This window comes from Molossus molossus, unplaced genomic scaffold, assembly GCF_014108415.1.
Source record: "Molossus molossus isolate mMolMol1 unplaced genomic scaffold, mMolMol1.p scaffold_m16_p_7, whole genome shotgun sequence".
NCBI classification, from domain to species: Eukaryota; Metazoa; Chordata; class Mammalia; order Chiroptera; family Molossidae; genus Molossus; species Molossus molossus.
The window spans coordinates 10,763,223-10,790,480 of record NW_023425401.1 but is presented as its reverse complement, the minus strand read 5'-3'; the positions used below and the strand labels follow the sequence as shown (position 1 = coordinate 10,790,480).

General features: G+C 56.4%; 1 protein-coding gene across 3 annotated transcripts in view; it reads right to left on the bottom strand.

The window, feature by feature from the left end:
- CRHR2 (corticotropin releasing hormone receptor 2) overlaps positions 1-23,804 on the bottom strand; it is a 36,985-nt gene extending 13,181 nt beyond the window's left edge. For 2 of the 3 annotated variants that reach the window (XM_036246858.1, XM_036246860.1), the window contains exons 1-3: positions 23,703-23,804; positions 17,236-17,329; positions 10,305-10,430 (exon numbers count right to left, since the gene is read on the bottom strand). In XM_036246858.1, coding sequence (XP_036102751.1) covers positions 10,305-10,430; positions 17,236-17,329; positions 23,703-23,789 — 307 coding nt within the window. In that variant the 5' untranslated portion in view covers positions 23,790-23,804. The remainder of the gene's footprint in view (positions 1-10,304; positions 10,431-17,235; positions 17,330-23,702) is intronic. The other variant, XM_036246859.1, reaches the window with a different exon arrangement.
- Positions 23,805-27,258: the final 3,454 nt, after the last annotated feature.

Genomic DNA, 27,258 nt, shown 5'->3' with positions numbered 1-27,258 from the left:
GCAGCTAAAAGGCAGGAATAAACCCGTTTTGATACATGCTTTGACCGGTAGTTCGAACACTTCCTTTCGCTTTGTTTGAAACTGAACCCAATTATAAGCCCCTGGGTTGTCGGCGAAGATTCGCTGCTTTTAGCCAAATAATTTCCATCCTTATCTCAAGCATTTTATGCTTAATGGGCCCATGCTTTTCCCACCAGTACCAGCACTTTCATTTTGATAATAGCTGCCGTCGACATAGCAGGTGTTAGCACACGCCACGTCCTCTCTGCTCTGCACACGGTCCCGCCAATCTCCACAGCCACCGTGAGGGAGGGGCTAACATTAACCCATTTCACAGAGGAAACCGAGGCACAAAGACAGTGGCCTGCCGAAGACACAGAAGTGACAAGAGGATTCAGGCCCGGAAGGTCTGGCTTCAGTCTTTATGTTCTTTTTTATTTTTAATTTTTTTTCTTTATTGATTTGAGAGAGAGAGAGGTAGGGGGAGAGAGAGAGAGACAGACAGACAGACAGAAACATGGATGAGAGAGAACATTGATGGGCCGCCTCCTGCGTGCCCCCCACTGGGGATCAGGCCCACAACCTGGGCATGTGCCCTGACCGGGAATCGAACCTGCGACCTCTTGATGCATGGGTCGACGCTCAACCACTGAGCCCCACCAGCCGGGCCAGCCTTTATGTTCTTAACCTCTAGGCTCCTGAGTAAGTAGGAATGAGGGACATTTGAGGAAACAGGATCATCCTGCTGACCTTGAGCCGTGGCTGCCAGAGGGACCATCCTGTGATGTCGCTCAGTGTTTGAGTCTCTATTAAAGTTGGAATATGATGTGTGAAAAGACATTTCAGGACCTCAACATCTGATGTACGAAAGTATAGTTTTTATCCAAGGGGAATGTACGAAGGTCAAAGAGTGCTCACATTTACCTTGCTTTAAATTCTAACCCGACTGTCAAGGTCTCCCTCCTAGGCCACCTCCTCCAGGTAGCCCGCCCTCAACCTCCCACCAGGAGAAACCCCTCCCACCTGAGAACTCCCAACGTCCTTTGCTGGCCTCTGCATTGCAGGATTAGTATGACTCTTACCTCCCTGACTTGGTTATAAATTCTAGGTGATCCATTGTTTGGGTGATTTGTACTAGGGTTCCGCTCTCTGGCTAATAGACGGTTATTTGCAGATTTTTCTTTCGGCTTATGTTAGATATACAATATAAAGCTAATTAAAATAAAGAGCACACCGAGCAGCGTCGCAGAGCTAGAGGGGAACCGTAGATTGTTTTTGGAAGCGGAGTTCTGAAATAATCCAGTTACTTAACCCACTTCCGTTGAGCTGGCGAGTAGAAAGCAATGGCACTATTAAGGAGCACTTGCTGGAGAGCAGAGACAATGGGGGAGATTCTATTAGCTTAATTGTTTTTTAATTTGGTGCTTTGAACTCAAAGATTTTTCAAATTCAGGGTTGTGACTGGCCTCTCCCTGCCTCTGGGGCCAGGCAGCGAGGCCGCCTCTGGCAGAACCTGGCCCTGGTGGAGTGAACCCGGCAGATGCTGGTCTGACGCCGACCCCAGCCCAGTGTGAGGACACGGTGCCCTGGCCATGCTGCCTGATCCCCGACTCAGCTTTCTCCCTCCTCGGGGTTTTCACTACAGAAAGGTTGTGTGTGAAGAGAATCTGATACACAGGGTCAGTGGTGTTGCTGACCTGAAGGGCGAAGTGTGGGGTGAAACCAAAAAGACCCATGTCAAGGTATTTTAGGAGGATGGGTCCTTTTGTAAAATGAACAATCCCTTCCCGAGGGGGTTTAGAGTTTCTCTCAACAGGACCATGTGGAGTGAGACAGACCCTGATTATAACTGTGACTCAAAGAGAAAAATGTATCTTCTGGGAATGTGTTCATAGATGTTATCCAGCTTTCTTGATGGTCAGTGGTCGGCCCCTTCCTCCAGGAAGGCCTCCTAGATTGCTCCCATCTCACAGCTCTTTCTCTCTTTTAAGACTCTCACCCCCGGTTCTGACAGCCTGAGCCTCATGCGTCCAGCCCTTGCTCAAGACCTGGCCTGGGTTGTTCAGGTGCATGAAGCTGGTCTCTCTGATCAGGGTGGGGTTCCCTGAGGACAGGGCCTCAGCGTGCTCATTTCCAAAGTATGGTATCTCAGGTGGTACTGACCACAGGGCGGGCTTGTGGATGGAAAAGGGTCAGGGTAGAGATGCTGCAAATCTGAGACCTTTCTGGTTCCTCATATCAATGCCGCTGGGGTACCAAGTTCTGTGAATTCTGTCTCCTCTTTTTTTTTTTATCCTCACCCGAGGACATTTTTGCATTTATCTTCAGATAGAGCAGGAGGGAGAGGGGGGGAAGAGAGAGAGAGAGAAACGTCGATGTGAGAGAGACACATCGACTGGTTGCCACCCACATGACCCCAGCTGGGTCTGGGGACAAACTGCAACCGAGGTACGTGACCTTAGTGGGAACTGAACCTGGGACTGTGGTCTGCCGGCCGACGCTCTAGCCACTGAGCCAAACCAGCCAGGGCTGTCTCCTCTTTTTTTTCCTGAGGCCCACCCCCTCCTGCCCACCCCTCCACCCTCTCTCTAGTCATCTTGCCTTGACCGGCACAACAGCCTCCTGTGTGCCTCCCTGCTTCTTCTCCTGCCCCTGACTCTCTATCCTCTACCCCGACTGTCAGAGTGAGCATGTTGATTTATGCTTAAAAGCCTGAAGAAGCTTTTTATTGCTCTTGAGAATCAAGTCCAACTTTCCTGGTGTGATAGTCAAGGCCCTGGACATGCAGGCCCGGCCTCACCCTCCTGACCCGTGTCCAGCAGTCCCCACAGCAGCTGACATTTGCGCTAGCGGGCGGGGCACACGCCCGGCTCCCTGCCGGTCCAGCCCTGAAACACCCTCCTCTCACCCATTGCTCACTGGCAAACTTCTACCTGTCTTCTAAACCCCAGCTCAAATGCCACTTCCTTCTGGAGGCTTCCTCAACGCCCCGGATACTTAGTAATCTCTTCTTTTTCTTTTCTTTTTAAACACCTCCTCTATGTCTTCCAGTCCTTGAAACATAGGCCTCCACACTCTGTTGCCCTTGAACCACAGCAACACACCCATTTCATACCAGAGTCTGGCTCACAGACACACCCCACCCCACATCACCGAATTCACTGCCCAAAGCAAAATTTATCTTAACCATGGTCATATTTTTCTTTATATTCTATTCTGATGAATTCTATTGATTTTATATACAAATGCTGGTCGTGACCCCACTCAGTTGACTTCACAATCCACTATTGTGCTACAATCCGGAGTGTGACGAACAAAAATCTCGTTCAGAGCGTTTGCCGTCATGTGCACATCAATTCATCGGACTGGATTCTCTTCTTTGCTACTGAAGTCGAGCTCCCTGGGGACAGAGAAGTAGGCAGAGACCACATTGGAGTCATCATCGGATTGCTCTCAGGAGTGAGCCACCAAGCACATGTGGGCCGTGTCGAATTGACTCAGGTCGGCCGAAACCTTGGGAAGCAAGGTCTGGGGTGTGGAACGTGGTAGTGGAAGGGCGCTTCCCTCAGAGGGCTCAGCCTGGGAGTGAGGTTCTGGCTACAGACACTGGGCACCAGGGGCTGGAAGACAGATGTTCCCAGCTCTTCAGGGGAGCTGGTTAATGAGGAGTCCAAGCCCTCAGGCACAGCCTGGGACAGGAGAGAGTAAGACAGGAAGAGTCTCCCCCGAGAACCACGGGACGATGGCACAGAAAGTCTAAAGGCAGACGGCTAGGCCAGAATCACTGGGATGGATGCAGCAAGGTGAGTGTCTGTTGCTACAGCAACACAGATGCCCCAGCCAAAGATCAATGCCAATGGTGTGCAGTGTGGCCTGCCAGGGGCATTAGGGTCTGAATGATGCAGACAGGGTCTTCTCCTCCAGGGCTCTGCGGCCTGGGGAACCTGACCCCTATCCCCAGCGTGTGCTAGGACTCTACCCCAGAGAGACCCTGCCAACTGAAAGCTCCCATTAGAATGGGCTCTCCTCCTTCAGACAACATTTTAAGAAGAGTTCCTGGTTCAATCACCCGAGTGGTCCAGAAACCTGGCAGGGAAGAGATGGGGGCCTATATTCTAGTTGCAGTTTTGTCTCTGGCTGGCTAAGTAACCTTGGCTAAGTCCGTCCCTCTTGGCCTCAGTTTCCCCTCTCAGAAAAAGTAATGTAAATTGGTTCTCAATGATAGTATTGGCCTCACAGGTGGGTCAAGTATTTGTTTTGTGGGCATTCTCAACCTGCTAAGTGCCAGTAGTAACCATGAGTCACTGTGACACACCCAAACATCCCTAAACCACTTTCAAGTGCCCACTAGGTTGGCACCACTATCTCTGTTATTCTAACTGGCAAGGCGTGGGAGATAGGCCACAGGAGACAGGGACCACGAGGGACCGACCCGTTTTGGTGGTAGTTATGGGGGACAGAATGCAAGAGACAGGTTGGGTGTGGGGAGTGGGTGGGACTGTGATGGAGGGGCAGTAACGTGGTCATTGGATAATGGCAAGCAGGAAGATGCTGGCAGATGCTAGCAGGAAGGTGCGAAGGACCAGAAGCAACACTTATTGAAGGAATGAGGTCACTGTGCAGGACAGGAACGTTCAGCACCACGGACAGCAGCACAAAGCCCATTCCCCACCATCTGCCTGGGAGAGATCCCAGAACCCAGTCCTCTCACCCTGTATTCAGCCCATGGCCCTGGGCCCGGCCCAAGAAGGTTACACTATTCCATGGCCCTCCTGAAGGCGTAGCTTCAGCCCTGAATCCTCCAGATGGTTTCATGACTGCTCCAGCCCCCCTGAGGGTTCGGCTGCTCGCCTCTCCTAGTTCACGCTGGGTCAGGGTTTCCCAGCTAGCCTAAGGAGGCGAGGTCTAGGTTGCCCTCTCCTCTGGTCCTTTCTGAAGGGCTACACAGAGCTGAGTCACAGGGCTTCAGGATGGACCGAGGTGATGCTGTTGCCTAGGTGACGGGGTAACCCTGAATGAGGATGAGAGGCCTGGAGTTGGCCAAGAGGACAGTCTGCCACCATGGATGCCCACACCCCACCAAGCATCATGGCGAATACAAATGGCCACACATGCAGGAAGCGTTTAGGGTCTCATACACGTGCCACAGGTAGGTTGAACCCTGTGTCCAGAACTGCTGACACTGTAGTCCAACCTCACCTGGGGTAGGGGTGTCAGTCTAGAATAGCAAACCTGTGGTCAGTATCCTCCAGATCCAGGTCAAGAAATCCTTGTCCCCAGAAGGGCACCCTGGGAACTGAGTGAGCAGGCATGTCCTTGGGAACGTCAGAGGAGGAGGCAACTCTCCGTTTGGGGGTCTCAAGGGCCCACAGAGGGAGAGTGACATGTCTGGGGTCACCAGCAATGAGCAGGCAGAACTCAGGGGAGGCCCTGGAGCCAGTGTTTCTGGGGGAAAGAGGCTCCTTGCTACACCATGTTCCAGAAGATGTGGTCAGCTATGCCAGCTGCCCTGTCTTAGCCACTTAGTGCCCAGATCCCCAGAGCAGAAAATGCCCGAGGGGCCAGCTATCCCACCCGAGCGCCCTTACTGCCTCTCCCTGGAGTTAGACTGCTCCAGGTCCAGCCATCTCCTTCCTGTCTGGCTTGGGACCTTCTGGGAAGTCTTTGACCTTCACCTTGGGTCACTGTTCTCACCTTTTGTGGGGAACATCTCCGCTGGCTGGACTGGACAAGGTTGCTGTGGGGCATGACTGAGTCCCTTCTCCTCCAGTTAAGAGACCATTTCGGGGAGCAGAGTCATGGTGCCAGCAGCATAGTTCCTCTGACCTTCTCGAACAATCAATGTGTGCCTCCCCGAGTTAACACTCCTGCAACAGCTTAGATGCTGCTGCAGCTGCTAGGGCCAGCCAGCCCTGGGGCCCAGCTCGAACATTTCCTGACGTGATCCGATCGCTGCACATGGATGGGGGTGAGATGGGGGCAGCAGGGGATGCTCACCCAGGCTCACCTGACCTGGCAGTGCTGTGAGAGACTGGGAATCTGGAAAGAGCTTCCCCAGGGCCATCTGCACATGCAGTCTGGGAAGAGGGACAGGAAACGTCCATTCCATTCTTTAGTGCTGTGTGGACACTGCTCTTGAGACCCCCGTTGTCCATTCTGGACCTCCTACAACCCCCAGGACCCCATTTCCAAAGGACTTTGCACTCATGATGCCCTTGCATCCTTGAGTAGGTATGGCGGGGATGCATGTCCATACTGCCAGCAAATGGTGAGGAAACTGAGTCAGAGAGGCAGAGAGCAGTTCCATGGCGACCACACTGGTCCCAGGCAAAGGGCAGGGGTGTGACTGCAAGCAGCTCACTGTGTGAGGTCACTGTCCTCTTTAGGAGAGGTGCCAGTGGGTAGGCGCCTGCCCCTGCTCCTGCCTCTGTGGCACAGGACTCCCTCCTCCAGTCATCCATAGCAACGCGCAGCGGGCTCATCACCATGACGCCGGCCTGCAGCGGGAGGCGGGAGGGGAGGCTCACAGGAACCCCCGACGCAGAGGCTGCTGTGGAATGAAGGAATGTCAGGGGAAGGGGCCACGAGAGCTCGCCAAGCTCACTCCCTGCCTAGCCCAGAGAAACTGAGTCCCAAAGAGGAGAAAATACCGCCCAAAGGTGGGACAAGCAGTCAGTGGCCCTGCTGGAATGAGACCTGGCCCCCACCAGTTTCTGTGAAGTAGTGTAAGGTAAAGACTTCTCTGGCTGGTAGAACCCCATGTCCTCGCTTTGACACAAGGGTCTCGGGGTGGGGGTGAGGGGCTGCCTCTCCAGAGGTCTTTGGGGATCAGACTTTCTTAATGTACATCCTGAAAATCAAGCAGTGCCCTTCCAGAGTGTTCCAGGCTTGCACTGTGGGGCTGTGGACAAGCAGCCAGGGCTCTAAGGCTAGAATTGAGGCCCGTGACCCGGTCTGACACTCAAGGCCTCCATTTCCAGGCCCTGTTCTCTCTCTCCATCTCTCCTTCTACCTCTGTTCCCACATTCCCTTCCACCTGACACATCACTGGCCCAATTCTTCACAGCTCTGTTAACAACACTTTCCTCCACGAAGTCTCCCTGACTTGCTCCCCCTCCTTTGGGAATCAACCTCTACTCTGTGCTCCTACAGCCTGGGCAGTGCTCACTTAAGAGCAAACATGCAAAAGTTCTCTTTATAGTCTCCCTCTCCCTCTCCTCTCTCTCAGGATCCCGTGAAGCAGGCTCAGGTCTTCTGCACCTCGGAAGAGCTTGTTTTGAGTAGGGAGAGGGTAACACACGCACCAAGCCAGGAAGAGGTGAGCCTGGGCGGGGAAAAGGCCACTAAGTGTGGAGGATTCCTGGGAGGGAGGGAAGAACAGGGCTGGCTGCACCTCGGGTCCTCCCTGAGACTTCAGGTCCTTAGGCAGAGGGTGGATGAGACTCCACCACAGCCGCCTTCGAGCCTGGGCCCCGTGCCTGCAGGGGGACGATGCTCGAGCGCAGGCCGAGTGCTCCCAGAGCCAGCAGAAGCCACTCGGGCCCGGGTTTTCTGTGGGACCCTGGGCAAGTGTCTTCCCCTCTGCAGGCATTTCCCCCCTTAACGAGCAGGGAGGGGAGGGAGGGACTCAGCACAGAGAGCCCTGCAGCTGGGACACTCCGGGGGTCCAGATGGCCACAGAGCCATTCATTTCTGTGCTCTCTCCCTTTCTCCTTCTCTTAGCCAAGCCCCCAGGGAGGGCCATGCACATCCACTTTCTCTCTCTCCCAGCAGGGACACCGTTCTCCAGGTGACTTCTAGCCTCGGGCCTCAGGGGTCAGGCTGTGATCGGGCCACGCTGGGGACTGGGAATGCAGACACGAGTTCCTGGGCTCACAGCTTCTCCCTCTCAACCCAGAGCACAGGGTCCACCTGAGACCCTCCTTGAGGCTCCACCCCCACCAGGCTTGTCTGTGAGAATTGTGACATCCCCACTGCGTCCAGGCCCACCCCCACCCTCTCCGGGAAGCCTTCCAGGAATGCCCCTGTGCCCTCCAACCCCTCTTTCCAACTCTGAGGGCTGATTTGTACGAGTCTGGTCTTTAAGCAGCCTGGCTCCCTGAAGGCAGGGCCCGGCCTTTCCTATCACCCTCAGGCTGAAGAGGAGATTCCTGTACAAGCAGGGGGCCCAGTGGGAAGACCCCTCTGGCTGGAGAACCTTCAGCCGCTGTGTTTCCACGTGAACACTATCTGTGCTTCGGAATGTGTCTAGAATGGGGTTCTGGGAAGTGGGGACCCCACCCTCTCCACAGGGTTGGGATAGGTAGAGTGTGCCATTATTCCCTGTTCTGGAAGATGCCTCGGTACCGATGGAACCAGCCGTTCCCAACAGGGCCTGAGATCCAGGAGGCTGAGGCTGAGCTGGGCTGGGCTTAGCAAGTCCTCAGGAGGAAATGCGGACCTTGTCCAGGAGGAGGCAGCAGCCTCTTTTGTAGCTGTGAGAACCATAGGGACAGGCAGGAGGGGGCGCCAGAACAGGGCGCTCCGGAATGGTTGGAGAAAACAGGGGGCAGCCCAGGCTGCGGCAGGAACCAGAGCAGAGCTCACCCCCCGGCTCCTGGTCCACGGGCTAGGGGCTGAGATGCCTTATCACCTTGCTTAGCCCTTAGTCTCCTGGCCCAGACTGAATCAGGGACCCCGAGTTCCACTGCCACACCCCACACAGCTGGCAGGATCCTAAAAATACAATCTTGTAATCTCAGGACTGCGAAGGAGTATGGAAGTGATTCCTTCTGCTTGCACACCTCCATGGTCGGGGACCTCATTGCCAAGTAGGAGGTCTTTTTATTTTTTTTATCCTCACCCAAGGGCATTTTTTGCATTTATCTTCAGATGGGGGGGGGGGGGAGAGAGAGAGAGAGAGACATCGATGTGAGAGAGACCCGTGGACAAACTGCAACTGAGGTACGCGCCCTTAGCAGGAACCAAACCCAGGACTCTCTGGTCTGGGGGCGGATGCTCTAACCGCTGAGCAAAACCAGCCAGGTCAGGAGGTCTGTTTCACTCGTGGCTAGAAAGCATGTCCTCAGATGATGAGAAGTCTTCCTGAGCGGCCTCACTCTCTCTACCATCCCGTCCATTAGGAGCACCTCTGCTGTTGGACTCCGTGGGGCACAGCTGGCCCCTGGGCCCACCAGAGCTCTCCACTGGTGCAGACATGGGGGTGTCGCTCAGCATGGGATTTGGGCATCTGTCTAGCCCTCTAACCATCTCTCTCTGAAGGCTCTGAGAGCTTGGACAGGCGTGTGTGTGCACACCTGCATGGGTGGGGCGGGCCAGCTGTGCCCCTGTTCAGAGGCAGGCATTCAGAGGGAGGCTGCTATCGTGTTTCCAGGACTGGTGCCTCAGACTCAACTCTCCCTCTCAGGAGGCTTTCTGCTGGGGGCAGGGGTTGAGGCTGGAGAGTGAGTGGCCTTCAGGGTGGACCAGTGATTGCTACCATACAGCCCCACAAGACACTCCCCCCTCGCTCCCATCAGACTTTCCACAGGGCATAGACTCAGGCGCGCACCCCACCCTTCGCTCCCAAAGCTGGTTCTGAGTAAGCCCACCTGGAAGCTGGCTGACTTGCAGCCGCTGCTGCCACTTCCCCAGAGTGTCAAGCCAGGAGGAAGGCAGGCACAGGCTGTGCTCCCTGGGACTGGTCTTGACTACCTGGGGCGCTGGAGTAATACAGCCCACAACCCCCTACTCAAAGTCCTGAGGGTCAGTCTGGAGACATCTGGGTAGGAAGAGGCAACACCCCACATTCTGGCCCAGAAGCTTCTACGCACCGCATGCTTCCCCAACGAGCGCGCTCACCCCATCTTCCTTGCTTCCTGCCCTCCTCCTCTCTGGTAGTAAAGAGTGATCACCCACTCACCCTGGGGGTTGGGAACTTAGCTTACATTGCCCTCGCCCTGCTGGGGGTGGCATCGGCTAAACAAAGAGAAACCCTAATGGGGAACTTCACACACAGGGTATATAATGTGGAAGAGAGGTTTGCCCTCAAAAGGGAGGAAGTGTTTTCTTCCCCCCTTTCTGGGTTCTCGTGGCTTGGAGCACGGGAGTCGTGGACAAATCACTGCCTCCTTCCTGAGGTCTGAAGCCACAGTGGGGTAGGGGCAGAGGGAGTGCCCCCAACCTTGTAAGGGGTCCTTAACACCAGCGGCCTGACGGTGCTGCCACCCTCAGCATATCTCTGACGCTGGGTCGGGACCCCCCTCCGCTCCCTAAACCGCCCTCGGAAGGCGGGTGCAAGCCCGCGCGGAGGATCGGGCACTCACGCGTGGTGTTGTACTGGACGCCGTTGAAGTACTCGGGGCACGGCCTCTCCACCAGGGCTCCAGCCGCGCTCCGAGGCCAGCATGTCCCGATCTGGTCCAAGGTCGTATTGCAGTAGGAGTAGGGACCTGGCGACGGGAGAGAGCGGAGCGGGGCTCAGAGGGGTGCAGGGCGCTTTGCGCTCTGGGAGCGCGGGGTCCCGGACGCATCCAGCGTGCCAGGGAAGGAGCCCGCACCGCCCGGGTCCGCTCGCCTCCCGCCTACCCTCGGGGTCCAGGGGCAGCGCCCCGCCGTCCAAGAATAGCTCTCCCGCCAGCGCCAGGCTGCAGTGGGCTTCCAGCAGGCCGTGGAGCAGCGCGGCGTCCATCGCGCCCCGCAGCCGCGCAGCGAGGGAGTGTGGGTGCCCGCTCGGCGTGCTGCGGGACCCCGGCCGGTGCGACAGTGAGTGGCCGAGAGAACGCGGTTTGAATGCTGCCCTCCCAGCCCCGACCTGCTGGGCTGCCTGCGGGCGCGCGTCCGATCGCCCGGAACTGCCAAGTGGGGACCTAACGGAGAGGAGCCGCGGAGCGCACGGGGCTGCGGTCCACCCGTTCGTTCGCGGCCAATGGCGGCGTCAGGGGGCGGGGCCGGCGGCTCCTCCAGCCCGACCCGGGGTCCTGCCCGAGTCCGCTCGCTCAATCCGCAGCGAGGTCCAGAGGAGGTGGCGGGGATGGAGAGCGTGGGCCTAGGGTGGCCGAATGCTCCGTCCAAGGATCGCAGCCGCCAGGGCTACAGTGGCAGCAAAGCGCGCCTGCCAACCGGCCGAGGAACCCGCTGCAGCCTTCCTAACCGAGAGCCAGACTGGGAGGCTCGCCCCTGAGTGTCTTCCCCTGAGCAAGGACACTGGAGGGAGCAGCAGGGGGTGGGGCGAGAGTCCACGCAGATCCGCACCCCAGCAAAGCTCTCTGTGGCCTCTGGGAAGGAAGTGGGTTGGAGGGGTTTCGAGGGAAACGGAGTGGCCACCGAAAAGTCTAGTGAGAACAAGGCGCTTGAATGCCTGAAGACCTGGACCAGGCTGGGGGGGCTGGGATGGGGAGATTTCCAGGGGAACCAGTCCTGGTGAGGAAGAGTTGGTGGCCGGCCAGGTCCGGGGATACGTTGTTTGAAATTTATCTGGAGACTGACTTCAAACACCGGGTGTAACTGCCCTGGGCTCCTGAGAGAATAAAGTCTCTCTTCCTCCTGGCTGGGGCTGGCCACCTGAAAGTGATTTCTGGGGGTGTATGTGTGTGTGTGTGTGTGTGTGTGTGTGTGTGTGTGTGTAGGGGAGATCAGACCCCGTAGCACGTGTTGAGGGGCTGAAAACCTTTATGGAATTTGCTCCAGCCCCATCAGGACTACCTGCTCTGTAATTTGTGTGGCTCCATTCTGAGTGCCCAGGGTGAGCTCTCTGCTCATGTCTGCTGGGGGCGGGGAGGGGGGAGATCTAGGTCCAGGAGACAGGGCCTGGGGCACGGTGCACCCCAACTGCAGTTGGGCTCTGGTCCTGCTGTCTCTACAATTCCTGCATGTTACCCCAGTTCTTCCCTCTCTTCTGGAGCTGTTCCCACATCAGTGAGATGTTCTGAGACACCTCACAGGCCTGAGAGTCTCTGGTTCTGAGTTCTGAGTTGCAAAGAATGAGGAAGGTGTGTGTGTGTGTGTGTGTGTGTGTGTGTGTGTGTGTGTTGTGTGTTTCTATCTTGAGAGCATGGGGAGAGCTGGAACCCAGTCCCAGCTGGGGTGGAGGCCCAGGGGAACTAGTTCTGTCCCCCTTGCCAGCCTCCATTGCCAACAAAGCTGCCAGAGGAGGCTGAGCCCACCCCGAGCCAGCAGTGTGCTCTGAGCAGGGAGAAGGGAGGGGCAGCTGGGCTGTGTGCTCCAGCCTCACCAGCCTCCGTGCCAGTGCTGCTGTGACTGCCCAGGCAGCGCCAAGCGCTGGGGCACCAGACTCTCTCCAGGGCCAGGCCAGCGAGCCAGGTCTGTCCTCTGCCTCCTGAAGAGACCGTCGGAGCCCTTGGCTCAATTCTGGCCGGCTGCAGAGGCAAAGGCTCCTTGGTGTCCATCATAACCAGTGCCAGGAGCAGTGGGAGAAGCTGAGTCCCAAGCCCAATCCTAGGCAGAGTCCTGTCCCCGGTCCCAGACGGAGCCCTGCCTCACTGGACCCCACATAGGTAGAGTGTGTCTGGCAGGGTCAGCCTAAGTCTTCACTGAGAAATAGTCTCCTTCAGGCACAAAGGACAGCCCTCCACGCCCTGATCACGGCACAGAGGCAAAGGGAGAAGCCAAGCTAAGTTATTAACTGGCTCATCACCAGAGCACCATGCAGGTAAGCAGCCATGCCAGGGGGTGCGAGTGCCCAGTGACCAGCGGCCAAGGACTGCTCGTCTGACATTCATCTTTCTGCAGAATGGAAGATTGGCCTGGGTGACCTGAGCTGCTCTTAATTGGGAGCGCGCATGTAATCAAGGCTCCTCTGGGAGGCGACCATTTCAGTGGCAGGGCCAAAGGCCATTCTGCATCTTGACTGGCCAGGCGGGGCCTGAGCACAGACCCACAGACCCAAGGTCCCGGGTTCTGGAATGCAGGGCCATTTCTTCTTGAATCGGATTATTATAGGCACAATTGTCCATTATTCTCGGTGTGACAGAGAGGAAACTGGAAAAGGTAGCAGCTTGGGAACACATTGATTTCCCAGCTCACTTTAGTGTTTGCAAATAGGTAAACGAGGAAAAAATTGTCAAGAGCTAAGACGTCCCTCAATGAGATTAAACCCGACAACAAATGAAGGTTTGGGCCTTTTTGCTAACTCAGGAGGCAGAGGCAGGTGGGAGGCCTCTGAGATGCAGGCCCAGGGGAGAGGTATTTGGGACAGTGTGTGCCCCCAGGCTGGTGGGACAGGTTGCAGATAAGTTTAGGGAAGTGTGGCAGGTGCTGGGGAAGACACCTGTGTGTCATGGGCAGCACGGGGTGGGGCAGGTGGGGCAGGTGTCTCTGGCTCACCCCCGATGTCAGCGGCAGTGGCAGTGACCAGTTCCAGGCTCAGACACGCATCATGGTTCCCTGGTCACAGCCCAATGCCCGGCATCAAACAGGCACGCAGAGCGCAGTGGAAATAGACACAGCGTCACACACAGTCACACGTCTTCACAGAACCACACACACGCTCTCATTCATCCCACTGCCCGTCAAATGTCAGCTGGACAACAGGATGTGAGGGGACAGTCTGCGTGTGCACATCTGAGGGGCTGGGTGTGACCAGGCTGAAAGACGAGCATGCAGAGCTGGGGCACCTTCGTGGGGTTTACTGGGAGTTACCGCGGGGCTGCTGCTGAGGGTATGGAGGCTCAGGGGAGGCCAGGAAGTACCTCATTCTTGCCCTGTGACACTGGGGACAGTGCTCCCACTCCAGCCCATGTCCCCCCACCGGGGCACAGGGGATAAGGCCTGGTGTTTTCATGTTGAGCCCTGGGGCTGGGTTGTGAGACCAGCAACCTTCCAATGCCCACCTCGTTTACAGATGGGCAAAGGGAAGTGCGGAGGAAGAAAGAGAACGCCCCTCCCCCTTCCAGACTACCCTCACCTCTGCAGAGGCCAGGCTGGGCAGGTGACCAGGTCACTCTGCACAACAGTGGCTCCTGATGGTCCTCAGGATGGAGCCCAGCTCTCTAGCACTGCAAAGGACATTCTTTGTGATCCTTTATTTCCCATCCTCTCCCTCCTGCTCAACTTGAGATGCCCTTTGGAACAGCTTGTCAATCCCCGGAACCGCTCTATACCTCTGCCCCTTTGCACATGCTGTTCCCTCTAAGAGAAATGCCCTTACTGCTCTTCACTCCCGCGAGTCTACTGATGCCCACTCGTCTTTCCAAAGGCCAGCTTAGCTCTCACCTGCTTTGTCTTGTCTGCGTTGGGTGGCCCTCCTCGGTGCCTCCATCTGCTGGGAGCTGGTCTATGTCACATCAAGGTTGTTGGTTTTTCTACTGTCTCCTCTACCAGCCTGTGACTCCCTGAGGTCAGGGCTGGTCAAGTTCACTAGCTAGCCCCAGCGCCCATCAGAATGCCCCAGGCCTGAACTCAGAGTTGCCACTGAAGGAATAGAGGCCTTAACCCTGGCCGGTTTGGCTCAGCAGTTAGAGCGTCGGCCTGTGGTTCAGTTCCCGCTAAGGGCAGGTACCTCGGTTGCAGTTTGTCCCCGGCCCTGGTTAGTCATGCGGGTGGCAGCCACTCGATGTGTCCCTTTCACATAGATGTTTCTCTCTCTCTCTCTCTCTCTCTCTCTCTCTCAATCTCTCCCTCCCTCCCTCCCACTTTATCTGAACAAAGAATGGAAAAATGTCCTCGGGTGAGGATAAAAACAAACAAATAATAATAAAAAAGAATAAATGCCTTAGCTTCAGCTGGTCTCCTGACAAGGCTCTCTTCCCATTTGACCAGCCCAGGCGTGAGTGCGTGCATGCGTGCGTGCGTGTTGGATTGAGGAATTATTTCAAGGGACCCTTGAATCCATTGGATCCTTATATTGCCTATAGACTGAATAAATAACATGCTTTTCAATATATACCTCTGTGATGAATAAAACAAGCAACCCACGTTAAGCCTGCTGAAGTCTCTTGTGGTTATGTGTGTTTTTCCTTTCTTTGGACCTCAGCCAGGGGCATACTGTTTAACTGATCACAGCCTTTGATTCATGACCCCTTATCATCATTAGCCCACACGTGGCCTAACTTTATTTTTGTTTCGTCGTCCATGGAAGTTTGTACGTCGCAGTAAACATAATTTTGATCCCCCAATCTGAAATTAGATCATTACTAATCACTTCCGTGTCTATCTATGCACGCCTTCCCCGAGGGAACATTCTCTTCTATGTTGTGTTCATCGTGTCCTTGCACTTAGCTTTTTCAGATTTATCACTTGTTATGTCTAAACAATAGATTGTTTGGTTTTACGTGGTTTTGAACTTTATGCTAGTCTTCATGCATTTTCTCAATCAGTGGACACTGTAAAGGAGACTACCACCACGTAGGGACCTGAGCGGTTGTTCAAGTCCAAGGGCCTCCTAACAGCCCCCACGTCCCACTCAGGGGCACAGTTAATGAAGGATGATTCGTCCCCAAGCGGCTGCCAGGCAGCATCACGTGCTGGGTGAATATTTAATGACGGGGGAAATGTTCACTCTGAGTTATAAGAAGAAAGAGCAGGTTCAAAACTGTGGACACAGGATTGTCCCAGTTTTATAAAAACAAAGATGAGAAAACATCGGCTCTATGGAGTGATAAACTGATGTAGCATATAAATATTATGAACATTTCCTGGGTTGTGGGATAAGGAGCACTTATTGTCTTCTTTGATTTTTAAAAATATTTTTCCCAATTGTTCTTTCTTCTTTGATTTTTAAAAACATTTTCCCCAAATGTGTGTGTGTGTGTGTGTGTGTGTGCGCACTATGTATCTGGTTAAAAAACAGATGAACGATATTACAAGTTATGCAGGGGAAACCCTGTGTTTGGAAAAGTTGCGACCCTCCTCACTAGGAGCGGGGCGGAGAGCCGTTTATCAGGGGTCATAAGGGTCTGTACCACGTGCTGGAGGGGAAGGAGCGGGGAGAAGACAGTGGGTCCGCTAATGAGCCAGCATTGTCCCTGAGAGCAGAGGGCTCTAAAGAGGAGAAAACTGGGGTCCTCCTGATATGGGGGCTCCACTTCCTGCCTGATGTGGCCCATGCTGGGCACATCCATGGTCTCTCATTCAACCTTCTCAGTATGCCTTTGAGGTTAATTCAGACCCGTTTATAGCAGATGAGGAAACTGAGGCTCAGAAGGTATTAGGGATTGAATTGTGTTCCTCAAAATCCGTATGTTGAAATCCTGATCCCCAACACCTCAGAATGCGACCTTATTGGGAGATAGGTCACTAAGTCATTAGGATGGGCTCTGACCCCAAATGATGCTGCTCTTTTACGAAGAGGAGCTTCGGACACACATCCATCGAGGGTGACCAAGCGGAGGCCCAGGGAGAAGATGGCCACCTACAGGCCAAGGAGAGAGGCCGCAGGAGGAACTGACTGCTGGCGTCTGACCGTGGGCTTCTAGCCTCAGAATCCCGGGCAAATCAATGCCTGTGTGGAAGTCCCTCGGCCTGTGGGTCTCACGGCAGCCCCAGCACACGAATGCAGGCGGGTTGGGTGACTTGTCCACAGTCACACAGCTGCTGGGTGGAGAGCCAGGTCCCAGACTCGGGTCTGTCTGACCCTAATACCTGAGCTCTTGATCCCTGTACTGTAAGGAGGCCAGGTGACAGGGCTGGCATCTGCCTTAGGCTGACCAGCACTCTTGTCTCCGGTTCCAGGGTCACCCCTAGCCCTCCCCTTTCCCGGCTGCAGGCTGAGAAGGCCAGGACGCGGGTGGGGCCCCGGGGATGTCTCCCGAACCTGTGGGAGTGCAGGGCTGTGCGGACCTCTGCAGCGGCTGACCCTGACTCCAAACCGGCCGCTGGGAAGCTGCGGGGTCAGAACTCAGGGGCCGGCTGCTGCTGCGCAGGTCTCCTGAGGAGGGAACACGTGTAGTCACGGCAACCAGAGAGTGGATTTGACATTGTTGCTAATCTTGCTCGAGTTTAAAAGCAGAACGGCAGCCCCTCCTGGGCTCCTGGATGCAGGGAGCTGGGAGCTGGGAGCTGGGAGCTGGAGGACGAGTCCCAGCCAAACCCTTCATCATCAGGAAGGAGCCTGAGCCCCAACTGGGGAAGGGACCTACCCGAAGGCAGAGAAAAGAGCCAAGCCTGGAAGCTGGAGGCCAGTCACGGTCCACCACCCCATCCAGCTGCGGCTGGCGCCGGAGAGCCTCTTCCTCCAGGCCCCGCGGACCCACCCTCACCCCTGGGTCTGCGGCACAGTGCAGGCAGGGGCTTGCGTACCTGACAGGTTGGCGAGGGTGGTGACAGTGTGGCAGTACTGCTCCAGCAATGCCCACGGGCGCTGGTCTCCGGGTGCCTGGCGTGGCGCAGCTGCCTAGGAAATAGGAAGGTCGGAGATCAGAGGTCAGGCCCCGGCTGGCCACTGACAGCGCTCATCTGTCCCCTGCCCTGTTCCGTCATTCATCCCTTGTTTCTCTCACCTCTGCTGTACAGAGCGGGGAACTGAGGTGGGAAATGCCCAAGGCCCAACAGCAGAACAGCAGCCCGGCCAGGCCTGGACCCGTCTGCAGAAGTGATAGGAGTCTGCTCTGTCTGCCCCTCAGCCCCAGGGGTCCCCTCACCAGGGTGGGATGCACCCCTGTGCCCGTGTCCTTCTGCCGACAAAGCCAGTGGAGGTCCGCCAGCAGTTCATTCACCCAGGGAAGTATTTGTAGAATGCCTACTGTGTGCCAGGCCTTGGCTGGGGGACCCAGTGGGTGTACTCGGGTAGGATCAGGCCAGGTAGGGATCCCCTAGATTGGAAAGGTGCAGAAGGGAGCAGGGAGAGCAGAGGTCCAGTTAGGGAGCTCAGGTGTGGGGTTCAAGCCCCACTGTGGGGAGTCCCACAGCCCAGCTCAAGTCCTTCTCCTCCAGAAAAGCTTCTAGAAATCCTGCTTCCTCCTCCCCTAACTCTGTAGCCACTGCGGATCCCCCTTAGCCCTCAGCACCCCTCCTGTGGACACGGGGCCCCTGAAGACACTCTCTGCACAAGGGAGAAGGAGAGGCTTCTTTGGTGTGAAGTCGGCACTTCCTGTGTACGAGACACAGCACTAAATAGCTCGTTTCATTCTCTCAACAGCCTTGAGGTAGCTGCAAATAAACCCATTTTACAGTTGTGGCATCTGAGTCTCAGAGAAGTGAATTCACCTCCTCAGGCCACACAGCAGGTTAGGGGCAGAGGCAGGACTGGACAGACAGTCTGGCAGGTTAGGGCTTGGTCAGATAATACCCGGAAGACTGATCTTGGGTGAAGATGTGAAGGCCTGTGGTCCACGGACGCTGAGAGAACCCTGGCCCCATACAGGGCTATGGGCTCGGGAGGCCACTCGAGCACGAAGCTGCTGTCACCACAGGGGTGTGGGGGCCTGTAGGCAGAGCTGGGCCACGGGAGGAATGGAGGCAGACCCAGCCCACTGGGCAGCCCCTTGTGCAAAGGAGATGAGAAGTTAGGATTCTATAACCTCAAGTCCCTGTACACCCCATTATTCTCTTTGGTGGGGGTCATCTTGGGCTTGTGTATGATTAGTGCTTAGCTGTCCCAAGGGCAGAGAGCTGCCCCCCTCACCCCCGTTCCCAGTCCGGAGCCTGACACAGACAGAGCAGGTGCTCAATGAACGTGGGTTGGCCGACTGGACGGATGGTCCGCTCAGCCAGGTAGGGCTGTGCTCTCCCCCTGGTGCTGGGAGCTCAGGCTCTGGGCTTTTCCTACTTGTCAGATTTCCATCTCTCTGAATTTTCACGCTGAGGCCAGCCCGGGTCCTGGTTCCCGCCTCTGTGCTTGGAACCAAAAGCCCTCACCTTAGGAGAGGGCAGGGGGGAGGGGGGGCCCTGGCAGGGGGGGGCCCTGGCAGGGGGAGGGGCCAGCGGGTGGGGCCAAGACACCAGCTGCTCTTCACCTTGGGCCCTGTCCAGGCAGAACCTGTGCCCCTGGGGCCAGGCAGGCACCAAAGGTGCCACCTCCCTGGAGCCAGGGGGTCTGGCCGAGCCTAATGCTTCCCTCTGGCCTGGCGACAAAGCCTCATCTAAATTTAGCCCCTGGTCTAAGCCTGGGAGCTTTACAGGACCACAGGTCCTGCAGCCAGACTGCCAATAACCAGAGGGGAAGGGGGTGAGCCCCTCCCGGCCGCCTCCTTCTCGGTCCAAGGTCAGCGCGGACTCCTCTGGGAGGGAGAAGGTTCCTCCCCAGATTTCCCTTCATTCACTGGCTTCACTGAGCCCGAGCTAGTGACAGAAGAGGAGGAAACCCAGCCTCTGCTCCCCTCTCCAAGGAGGAGCCGAGCAGGGGAGAGGAGGAGGGGAAGGAGGGAGGGGAGAGGGAGAGAATGGGAAGTGAGGAGGTAGAGAAAGGAGGGGAGCGGGAGGAAGAGGGGAGGAGAACGCAGTTGGGGCTCAGTCAGGCAAGAGGACGCAGCAGGCAGTGCTGAGCTGAGGCTGAGACAGAGGCCGAGCCCTGGGAAGTCACATGCAGGGCAGGTACTTATTTCCAGAGTGACCGGGAGGCTTCCTGGAAGGGGTCACCGTAGACGTTCAGCACGACCTTGTCAGGGGCCGAGCCCCCAGCAGCTTCCAGCAGGCTCTCCCACCCCTGAGCCTGTTCTCAAGGGTCCCTTTTCCTGAGATGCCCACTATCCCTCCCAGTCCTAATCCAGCCTCCAACTCACCTGGAGAAACTTCCAGGTCTCTCCTTGCGGCGTTTTCTGTTGCCTCCGAAAGCCTGCGACTCCCTCTCTCCTGGCCCATCTCCTTTACCTGTGCCAAGCCCTGCGCCCTGCACACAGGTGTCTGCCGGGTGCAGGAATAGGAGGGGGGATACCTCAACCCCAAAAATGGAGAGGGAGCTGGCCAGCTGGAGGCCCTATAACAGGACACTGGGCCTAAAATTATCTCCTTGATTATCAACTCATTTAATGTCCAGTTTGCCAAAAAGCCACCCTTTTTTGGTTGTTTTTGGCATCTGAGTGTCCTAATAGTAACTCGGCGCTAAAGTTAAATCAGAATAAAATGAAATTTTTGTTGAGTGAAGGAAATCTGGAGTGGGGCTGCCTCATTTGAATCTTGGCCCCGCCATCTGCCAGCCCAGTGACCATGGGCACATGGCCTGGCCTCAGCTTCCTCATCTGCAAAATGGGGATGATGATGCTCTCATCTCCTGGGGCTGTTGAGAAGTTTACAATAGATGTGTATTTCTTTTTTTTTTTTTTTTTTAATCCTCACTCGAGGACATTTTTCCATTTTTTGTTCAGGTAGAGTGGGAGGGAGAGAGAGGAACAGAAAGAGAGAGAGAGAAACATCGACGTGAAAGGGACACATTGAGTGGCTGCCACCCGCACAACCGACCAGGGCCGGGGACAAACTGCAACCAAGGTACATGCCCTTAGCGGGAACCGAACCCGGGTCTCTCAGGACCGCAGGCCGACGCTCTAACCGCTGAGCCAAACCGGCCAGGGCGTAGATGTGTATTTCAGCGCTGCCAACAGGGCAGAGCCCATGGTAAGTCCCATGTGGCTGCTAAATAGAGTCAACATTTTTTTTTTTTTTTTTGGTACGTGCCCCTAGTGGGAACCGAACCCGGGACTCTCTGGTCCACAGGCCGATGCTCCAACCGCTCAACAAAATCAGCTTAGTGAATAATTATCCTTCCCTTCAGTGGATTCAAATGACATCTTAAAATATTCAATGTTGAATAAAGTGATTTTAGACAAACCAGCAGAGGATTCCTAAGCATTTTTAAAATGAGATGAAGTAGAAAATGACAGCTAAGAGGATACAGAATAATTCCCTAATTCTGCAAAGTTGAGACTTACTAGAAATACAAAATTAAGTAAGCAGTGCCCTCAGACAAACTGCTTTCTAGAAAATACTTAAAACGTCAACAAAATAGCAAAAACAGAGAGAAAACCATTAGCGGGTCAGGTTAGAACACACGAGGAAAGCAGTTGTGTTTCGGGAAAATTACCAGATGAATTGGTTTCTGGCAAAATGGGCCTGAGGTTCATGCCCTGAGACCCTGGGGGTGTGCAGGCCTGGCTTTGGTCTTGGGGAGGGCTGTGCAGGCGAGGGAGGGTTCGAACTCTGGAGCTGAGCCCCTTCAGGGACATCTTGGCTGAGCCCACTCAGGACAGATAGCTCCCAGAGAAGCGCCTTCCTGAGCCCCTGGGGAGGGGAAGCCTCTTGCTGCCCAAAGGTCAGGGGGGCTGGCAGACCCCTAGGGTCTCCACAGAGCCAGAGGCAAGTCCTCAACGGGTAGAATCCAGCAGCACAGTCATTGGCCTTACGCCTGCTCTGTTTCCGGCTGTGAAGAACCCTCCACCTTCCTTTGTCAGCGAAGCCCAGGGCACACGCCAGGTGCACAGGAGCACAGCACGGCCTCTCAAAGCAGCTTCCCAGAGGCCTCAGCGGGCCACCTGAGAGCGCAGGGGTCCAGGCTCGGCCCCTCCAGGCTCCTGCGGTGTGGCCTGGGCCAGAGTGACCTGCCCGCTCAGCCAGCAGCTGGAACTTCCCCAACTGCAGGTCAGATCAGGCCCCTGTGCTTGCCCAGCTCCCTGCCCTGGGATGGAAGGAAGAACCCACCAGGACCCACCCTGTCCTGCAGCCTCACAGCCTCTCTTCTTGGGGTTGGGGCTCCACGGACTTCCCTGCTGCTTACCTTCCTCTGGGATCACCCATCTCCACCCCTGCCATCCTGCCCACCTCCCCCCACGCCTGCCCGAATCCCGCGCACACTTTTTTGTAGTTTAAATGACCAGAGTTGGTATATACACACTTGGTTCTTCATCATCATTTTCTTCCCGCCAGCGTCTTTCTGGACTATCACCTCCACAGGGCAGGAGGCCCGAGCTGGGCTTCCTACCCAGTGTCCTCACCATGTGAGGTCCTGCTTCAGCACTGACTGAATGAATGAGGGAGGGGCGCCCAGCCTGTTCACGTTCTCGTCTCCCAGTGAGAAGAAATCTCCCAACGGCTGGTCGAGGACCCAGAAATAAATTCCCTTACCAGAAGCCTAGAGCAAGGAAACCTATGCTTGGGGGGAGACACGGTTTAGTTCCTCTCTAGCTGGCTACATCCTGAGTAACTCCAGACAGATAACTAGTCTCTAGTCTCAGGCTGGTCTCAGGGGTCTTCCAGGGGGCTCCGGGCAGGGCCTGGGTGACTCTAAGGGAACTGCAGACTGTTGCCTCTGAGGTTCTGGCTCTGACGTCCCCAGAACCCAGGGTCCCTCCCATAGACGCCCTCTGCCTGGCCCAGCTCTGGAGTAGCAAGCAGAAGCCTCTCCATCTAACCAACTTGGGCAGCTGGCATCATGCCCCCGAGAGGGAAAGGTCAAGGGGCAACCCAGGTCCTGACACCAGCTCTCTTGGAGGCCACTTATCCCAGGAACAAGTGGGAGCAGGCAAAGAGAGCTCAAAGCCCAGGACTTGGGGGGTTTGGGGGTGAACCCACACCACACCTCCACCCATCCCAAATAGAGTCGACAATGTCATGAAAAGACTTGGCTGGTCCAGGGGCCATCTGCCCATCGGGGCACTGAACATACCTCAGCATGGTGCCCACTCTTCTCCACCTGCCCAGACCCCTGGGATGGCAGGGCCCTGGTGTCTTCATGCTCGCTCTCTAGTGGCTGGCACGAGCCCACGGCTGCGTGTACCGCCGCTTCCTCTGCCGCGCAAGAGGCTCAGAGCCTCACTAGTGTTGGCGCAGCTAGTTCCCATGACAGCCCCATTCAGCAGCACCCACCCCGTCTCATTCTACCGATGCGGAAACCGAGGCTCGGAGAACTGGAGTCAGCTGGCCCAGGTCACAGACTAAGCAGCGAAGCCTGGCGGTGAATCAGTCTGCAGGCAAAGCCACTTTGCCACCGTCGGTGGACACTCGCTACCTGTCTGTCAAATGCCTGCTGCATGGATGAATCCTGTGTGTACATAAGGGACATCAAGCCCCAGGAAATGATCCCAAGGCCCGTCTGTGGGGGAAGCAGGACAGGCCACCCTCTGTTCCTGAGCCTCATCTCCTTATTTACAACAGCTCCTCCCACACTGAGAATACCTGGGAATCACGCCCTCTGGGCCTCACCCTACTTCTTCAGCTCTCCCGTTATGGCTCCTCTCCATCCTCCACCCCTCCCCCCGCAGACCCTGACTCTGGCCAAAGGGCACCCACAGCGTTGAGAAACCTTTGGCGCTGTTGGAGGACCCAGGGCTCCCTCGGCCCCCTTGCTCATCGGGCCCTGGGGCTGCCTGGTTTCAGGCACTAACAGGGGGGTGGAGACAGGCCTCAGTGATGGGGCAGCTATCTGGTAGTCAGTTGGGGGAAGGGTCAGAACTGGGGGTGCTGGGTGAGGAAGGGACTTGAGACTCCTGCAAGGGGAGATGGAGGAAGACCCACAGGGGAGGGGACAGAAAGGACAGGGGCAAGGACTTTCTGGACCTGAGGAGGGGCAGCCAGTATGTCCCATCACCCACAGCCTCTCCGCCCCACCCTAGCTGCTGTTAGTTTCATCTCTGCTCCACCTGCCCCCCTCAACCAGGCAGGAGATCAACATCCCAGCACTGGACACAGGGATCCCCAACCTCAACCCCACACCAAGCCCAGAGTCTCCTTCAGGAGGCCCAGGAACTGAGCACTGAGACCCCCCCCCCCAGTCGGGATAGCACTGAGCTCCCTCTCCGGGCGCCCCCACCTGGAGCCACGACCCTGCTACCCGCACTTACTCTGAGCAGCGGCGGGAGGAGGCAGAGCAGGCAGAGGAGAGGGTGTGGGACGCGGAGGAGGCGCGAGGGCCCCACGGGACGCCCCATGCTGGGTCAGGAACAGGAGCGCGCCTCCCAGTGCCCGCGTCCCGCCCGCCTGCCCCTCCCCGGGCAGAGCCAGTGGGACCCCGCCTTCCCCACCCAGCCAGGAGGCCAAGGGGAGGCCCTGGGCTGGGGGCATTCTCCCAGGCCACCTCCGGAGCGCCCGGGACACCGCCCCTCAGCCCGCCCCCTCCAGGTTATTTATAGCCGGTGCTGGGCAGCCGCTTCTTCCCTGGCAGCCAAGGGCCAGACTGCCCGCAGCCTGCACAGAAGGGGTTAATACCTTTTCTGGGCATTTGCCTGAGGGGGAGCCACCCTCCCCGGAGAGAGCAACTGAGAAAGGGAGGAGGGGGCTGGTGTGGTCCAGGCCAGAGCAGAGTGACCAGGCTTCCCCGCCCGGAGGTCATAGGCTCAGTGTCTGGGTAGCTGTGTCCAGGGGCCAGTGCCTGATGGGACAATTGGAAGCTGGATGTGGACGCGGATTAAATATTTGGACTGCGTAATGCCTGACTTCCCTACTGGGATAACTGCACTGTGGGTTGGTAAGAGAACCTTCTTAGGAAATACACACAGGGCTCCCTGTGTATGTAGGGACACCAGGTTTCTAACTTATTTTAAATGGTTCTGAAATACAGACATACACATATATACACACATATAGACAGAACAATAAACCAGGCGAGACAACATGTAAATAATAGGTGAATCTGGGCAAGGGGTATATGGGTATACTTTGAATCATTCTTCCACTTTCCTATAAATTTAAAATAAAATGCTAAAAAAAATTAAAAACAACAAGGACAACAGATGCATAATGCCAGGACCCACCTGGAGATTCTGATCACACAGGCTGGGCGGGTGCAGGCATTGGTGTTTCAGCAGCTAGCCCGGGAACCTGATGTCAGGCAGAGCTGGGCAGTGTTGGTCTCTGGTGGGAACAGGTCCCACCTGGGGCTGGGTCAGCGCTCAGCAGCCTGTGGGCCGGTTCCAACAGGTGGGCCTGGAGCAGGGTATTTAAAGGCTTAGCAGTCGTTAGGATCTGAGCAGAAAGCATCTGAGGAATGTGATTAGCGGGGCGCCAAGCTTTTCCGGAGGGTGCGCACAAGGTGGGCACAGGCCCCGGAGAACTCAGTCCGAGTTCAAGGAACTCTGCTACTGTGTTCACTCTGGTATCCCTGCCTCAGGTCCTCCTCTCCACCCCTTCCTTCGCGAAGGCTTTCCTGATTGTGCCCACATCCCCCCCCCCTGAAATCTCACAGGCCTAAGTCTTAGCCCCCCACGTTTCCCTGGTGCGGACTGGTCTCTAACTGCCCTTGGGAAGGAGGTGGTCTGCAGTCAGCTTGGGCAGAGCCCAGGGCCCCCTCCTCTTTGTACCCCTTCCCCCTCCCTCCTGTGTTGCAGGCAGCCTGGTCCCAATGGTGCAGGGGAATCACTATGGAAAAAGCTGAGGGAGAATTGACCTCGAGGCCAACCTCAGCTTGTGGGGGCTGTGCCGGCCATGGGAAGGGGTATGGAGCCCATGAGACCTGGGCACAAGTAACTGTGATGGGAGGTGAGAGACAGTTCTAGGTGTTGAGGCAGCTCAGGGCAGGGAGGGCGGGCTCGTGGGGAAAGTGCTGTAGGAGCACCTAGACGGATTTAAACAGGGAGAAGGGGGACCTTTACTCCAGATGGGAGTCAGGCTGGACAGAAGCAGGAGCAGGTGCAGGCTGGCTCAGCTGGGGGCCTGGTGGGGTGGGGACAGAGGAGGACCCGGGAGCGGCTGACAGGCTGGAAGGAGGCGCCCCTCCTAGGAGGGTCCCGGAGCAGGCACGGCGTTGATCAGCCTCTTCCTCCCTGGACAGGCCTCCCTCAAGCTTCCACATCGATGCCCTTGTTCCCCAACCTCTATCTCTCCTAGGACTGTCCTTGGACAACTAGAGCCTCAGTTTGCACAGAGATGGGGTCCCCAGGTGCCCCAACCCCAACTCCCAAAGGCATTGCTGAGCCATTGACTAGAGATGAAGAACTCCAGGTGTTGACGACACCCTGGGGGCCCTGTGTTGTCCTGGGGACTGGGACTTTGCCTGCCTCTCACCGCCAGGAACTTCTTCTCCTTCTGTGTCCTGCTTTGTCCCCTCTCTTACCAGTCTCTCCTGGGAACACTTTCTTTATAAATCACAGCAGGTGACTCCTCATCTCGGGCCTGGGGAACCTGCCCCAAGGGAACCTGGAAGGTCAGGGAAGTCTGAGCTCAAACCTTCTACATGTAACAGGTTAAAACAGACAACAATGCCGATAAAATCACACAAACCCGAGAACCCCTGGGTGTCCTTTGGAGGACTGCACTGGTAGGAGCCCTGCCAACACCTGCCATCTGGCAGGCTACCTCCCGTAGTCGTCCAGGAGCTTCCTGTGCACGGGGGCTGGCCTGGGACCGAGGGGAGCCTACTCATCTTCGAAAGTGCCTTCAAGGCTATTGTGATCATGAACGGTGAACTCAGGGTGGTCAGAAGGGAGGTGGATCGTTTGCTTTGTAAAGAGGTGGAGACTCCTCGATTTAGCTTGTCATCCAAGACGGAGAAGCTGGGAGGGCTTGGGTCTGGGCTGGGGGCGGGGGGGTGTCCTTGGAACTCAGGAAAAGACCTCAGGGCAGGGCAGGGCAGGGCAGGTCCAAGAAGGAGGGGTGGGCTGAAGGGTTTCCTTGAGGTGTGACCTGGTCAGTGATAGCCTCAGCTGTCCCCGTGTTCAGAACAAGTCCCCCGTGTGCAGCAGCAGTGTCCTGGTATTCGGGAGTGAGGAGGAGGTGCTGAGCGTGTGATAAGTGGTCGGAGGGGGATGGGCAGCTGGCGGAGGTGGGAGGGGGTACTGGGCATTTCTTGGTTTTGTCCAGAATGGTTCTGCCCTGAGACGTGCTCCATCCTCTACTCCAGGGTTTCTCAACAATTTTTTCCATCATTAGCTCCACCCCTCCCTAAGGAACCCCTTTAGAAGTTTTCCCTAACCGCCCCTCCTTATGACCTTTAGTACCACACGTGTTCTGTCCACTGTGTTCTGTGGTTCTTCAGAGACCCACAGACCGCTGTAACATCCCAGTCTGTTCTGCTCCCCAAGACCCACTTTTTGCCCCGGGAGGGCATGCTGTCCTCCAAACGCGTGACTGCATGGGCAGCGGGCTGCGATGGATTGGCCCAATGCACTCGGCCAGGCTGGACACATGAGGGGGCCGCCCCGCACTGACCATCGCTGGTTGGTAGAGACGACCCGCTGATCTGAACGGACTCCGTCAGAATCCTTCCCCGGGATTTTAAACTTGGCATCACAGAGACAGACTGTCCCTCCCTCTTGGAGACACGGAGCGACGCCCCGTGCGGAAGCTGCATGGCTGTTGAGAAAGCGGCCGCTCCAGAGGGGGCAGGGAAGATGGGAGAGAGTTCTGGTGGCCTTCCAGGCTCCGGGATGCCCACTGTGCCTCTGCCCTGGAAAGGAGCTCTCC